Source organism: Myotis lucifugus, unplaced genomic scaffold (genome assembly GCF_000147115.1).
Source record: "Myotis lucifugus unplaced genomic scaffold, Myoluc2.0 scaffold_514, whole genome shotgun sequence".
NCBI classification, from domain to species: domain Eukaryota; kingdom Metazoa; phylum Chordata; class Mammalia; order Chiroptera; family Vespertilionidae; genus Myotis; species Myotis lucifugus.
In genome coordinates, this window is record NW_005871562.1 from 393925 (window position 1) to 397172 (window position 3248).

A 3248-nucleotide genomic window follows, 5' to 3' on the forward strand; every position below is an offset into this window, starting at 1 on the left:
CCCCCCCCCCGCCAGCAGGCCCCACTTTCCTCCTCGTTCCTCACCCCAGCTCCCAGCAGGTGATCCCCCTCCCACATCCTCATCCTCATCCAACAAGGGAAGCGTCCGCGGCCAATCAGCTCTACTGGAGTAAGGACGTCGTTCAGCTGCCACCAGTCCCTCAACATGCATTTAATGAAGCACCTACTACGCGTCAGCCTTGTTCTAGGCGGGGAAATGGCAGAGAACAACGCAGGTACAAGGCCATGCACTCGGGGAGCCTGGGGAGACACCCCGAGGACCGTGCGTGCCACTGTAAACCTTATGTCACTGCAGAAATAAAGGCACGGGGCGCAGTTTCTTCATTGGAGGTGCCTTCCCGGCACCCGAGAAAGCCGTCCCGCGCTGCCTGGGAAAACAGCGCTGGCTGGGGACAGCCTGCTTCTGAAATTGTAGGAAGCCTGCATTCACTCCCAAACGAACCTCTCACTTTCACCTCCCCAAGCGTTTTCTCCTGAGTGCCTGAGCGTCGCTCCTGGCCTCTCCCTGCACAGCTGCCCCCACATCCCATCCTCCATGCACCCCCCTTTCCTCTCCATCCCCAGCACCGGCCCAGGTGGCGCCCTAGTACCACTCACCTGGGCCAGGCTACACTTTCCTGACTGGGGTCCCCAGAGAGGCTCTTTGTGGGCGGAGAGGGAGGAGAAGAGAGCTGGGTGGTTGGCAGGTTGGCAGGCAGAGGGAGGTGAGGGGGGGTCTCTGGCGCTCACCTCATAGTCCGGCACGAAAGACGGGAAATGTTCCTCGACGCCCTTCCCTTCATGCTGTTTCAACTGGACCAGCCTGAAGGCCTCCGTTTTCAAAAAGCTGGTGAACACTGAGCGGCCTCGTCGCCACAGTCCCTGCCCTTAATGTCAAGACCGAAAATCCTGGAAGGGCGAGCGGAGAGACCAGGGTTACGTCCTGCATCGACAGGTCCTGGGGCAGCAGGGGGGGTCCTCCAAGCCTGGGACTCTGCCTAAGCTGCTGGTCCGTGGGCCACGAGGATTGGGGATGCTTTTGGAAGCCGACAAAGATGCAATTCTGCACAGAAGTCTTTCTACTGGAACAGAAAGAGACAAACCCTAAAGCAGTGATGGCGAACCTTTGAGCTCGGCGTGTCAGCATTTCGAAAAACCCTAACTTAACTCTGGTGCCGTGTCACATATAGAAATTTCTTGATATTTGCAACCATAGTAAAACAAAGACTTACATTTTTGATATTTATTTTATATATTTAAATGCCATTTAACAAAGAAAAATCAACCAAAAAAATGAGTTCACGTGTCACCTCTGACACACGTGTCATAGGTTCACCATCACTGCCCTAAAGACTGGCTCCTCCTACTCCCTCCATGTTTGTGTCAATCACACTTTTTAAAAAAATATATTTTATTGATTTTTTACAGAGAGGAAGGGAGAGGGATAGAGAGTTAGAAACATCGATCAGCTGCCTCCTGCACACCCCCTACTGGGGATGTGCCCGCAACCAAGGTACATGCCCTTGACCAGAATCGAACCTGGGACCCTTCAGTCCGCAGGCCGACGCTCTATCCACTGAGCCAAACTGGTCAGGGCTCAATCATGCTTTTCGATCGTCTATATTTGTGATGCTTTGCCATCTCAGGGCTTTGCTGATTCTAAAGCAAGTGCCCCTAGAGGTAGTGAACCACTCGGCTTCCATACACATGCCAACCAATCGAGAGCCTCAGCCCCAGCCACCCCCTTTGCTGCTCTGTCCACCCCAGGCCGCCATCCCCTGCCCTAGTCACCCAGAGCCGGGTACCAGGCTACTAGGGGTCCCCTACATCCCAGGACCCACTGGGATTCCCCACACCTGCCAATCCTAAGCCTTTATCCTGCCTCGCAGTCCTTCCTTTGGAAACGACAGTAAAGGCTCTTGCTCACATCTCCCCTGTTCCTCTGCCTCCGGACCAACCTGGAGCTTCCCCGTGCGGCCCTGTGTCTAGGGACGGGCGAATATAAAAAACGCCTGTCTTCGCGACAGTCATTTCCTGACCTGCGAGTCTTACCACGTCTGATTAAAACAATTCCCAGGGCCCGGCCCGCTTGGCTCAGTGGTTGAGCATCGACCGGTGAACCAGGAGGTCACGGTTTGATTCCCGGTCAGGGCACATGCCCGGGTTGCGGGCTCAATCTCCAGTGTGCAGGAGGCAGCCGATCAATGATTCTCTCTCATCATTGATGTTTCTATCTCTCTCTCCCTCTCCCTTCCTCTCTGAAGTCAATAAAAATATATTAAAAAACAATTCCCAGATACCTTAAAGCAATAGCCTGCACCTGATCACACCTGATCAGCCTAGACCTGTGGTCGGCAAACTGCGGCTCTCGAGCCACATTCGGCTCTTTGGCCCCTTGAGTGTGGCTCTTCCTAAGTCTTAGCAGTATCCTAATTAAGTTAATAACAATGTACCTACCTATATAGTTTAAGTTTAAAAAATTTGGCTCTCAAAAGAAATTTCAATCGTTGTACTGTTGATATTTGGCTCTGTTGACTAATGAGTTTGCTGACCACTGGCCTAGACTTCTAAACGTTTCCTTCACCAGCCTCATCCCCTCCGGTGCGGAGAGAGGGCTCAGGGAGGAGCCCAGAAGGGAGGCGGGGCCTGTCTCAGGTCCCTGGCGCCGAGCAGAGCAGAGCACCTGCAGTCGTGCACGGCGTTGGAAGAAGGCAGCTTGCTGGGCAAGACCAGCTGCTCCGCGCCGGGCGCCCTGAAGACCAGGCAGTCGTCCTCGTAGGCGATGGAGACCAGGACCAGGCGGGGCTCCTGGCGGGCGGTGACCATGTGTCCGTCTTCCTTAATCACCAGCCAAAACCTGCGAGAAACAAGCCCGGGACCACTCGGGGAACCCTCCCCCTCCTCCTCCTCTTCTTCCCTCCCCAGGGCTGCCCTCTGGTTCCCTCTTGCATCGACCCCTCCGCCCTGGAACTAGACACGGGGGGGAAACAAGCCCCAGGGAAGGACAGAGCCAGGGTCCCGAAGCAGGACTTGGATTCGGCGCTGCTCCAGGCTGCCCCCTAGTGCCCATGGCATTTTAATGGTTCCTGCGGTTGTGCCAAAAAGCCAAAGGCAGGAAAGTTTATAACCAGGGGCAGACTCAGTCCTGCTACCCAGAAAGGAACTTTTAACCCTTACCCACCTTTCCCCAAGCTGGGTCAGGCATGAACTTGACCTTCCCAGCTACAGGATCAAAAGCAGCCCCGGAAA

At 54.9% G+C, this 3248-nt stretch overlaps 1 protein-coding gene across 1 annotated transcript in view; it reads right to left on the reverse strand.

The window, feature by feature from the left end:
• The window catches only part of LOC102418305 (mitochondrial amidoxime reducing component 2), a 14007-nt gene that overhangs the window by 3207 nt on the left and 7552 nt on the right, over positions 1 to 3248 (reverse strand). Inside the window, 4 exon segments of the mRNA XM_023745084.1 lie at positions 750 to 856; positions 859 to 908; positions 2683 to 2969; positions 3181 to 3221. Coding sequence (XP_023600852.1) covers positions 750 to 856; positions 859 to 908; positions 2683 to 2969; positions 3181 to 3221 — 485 coding nt within the window.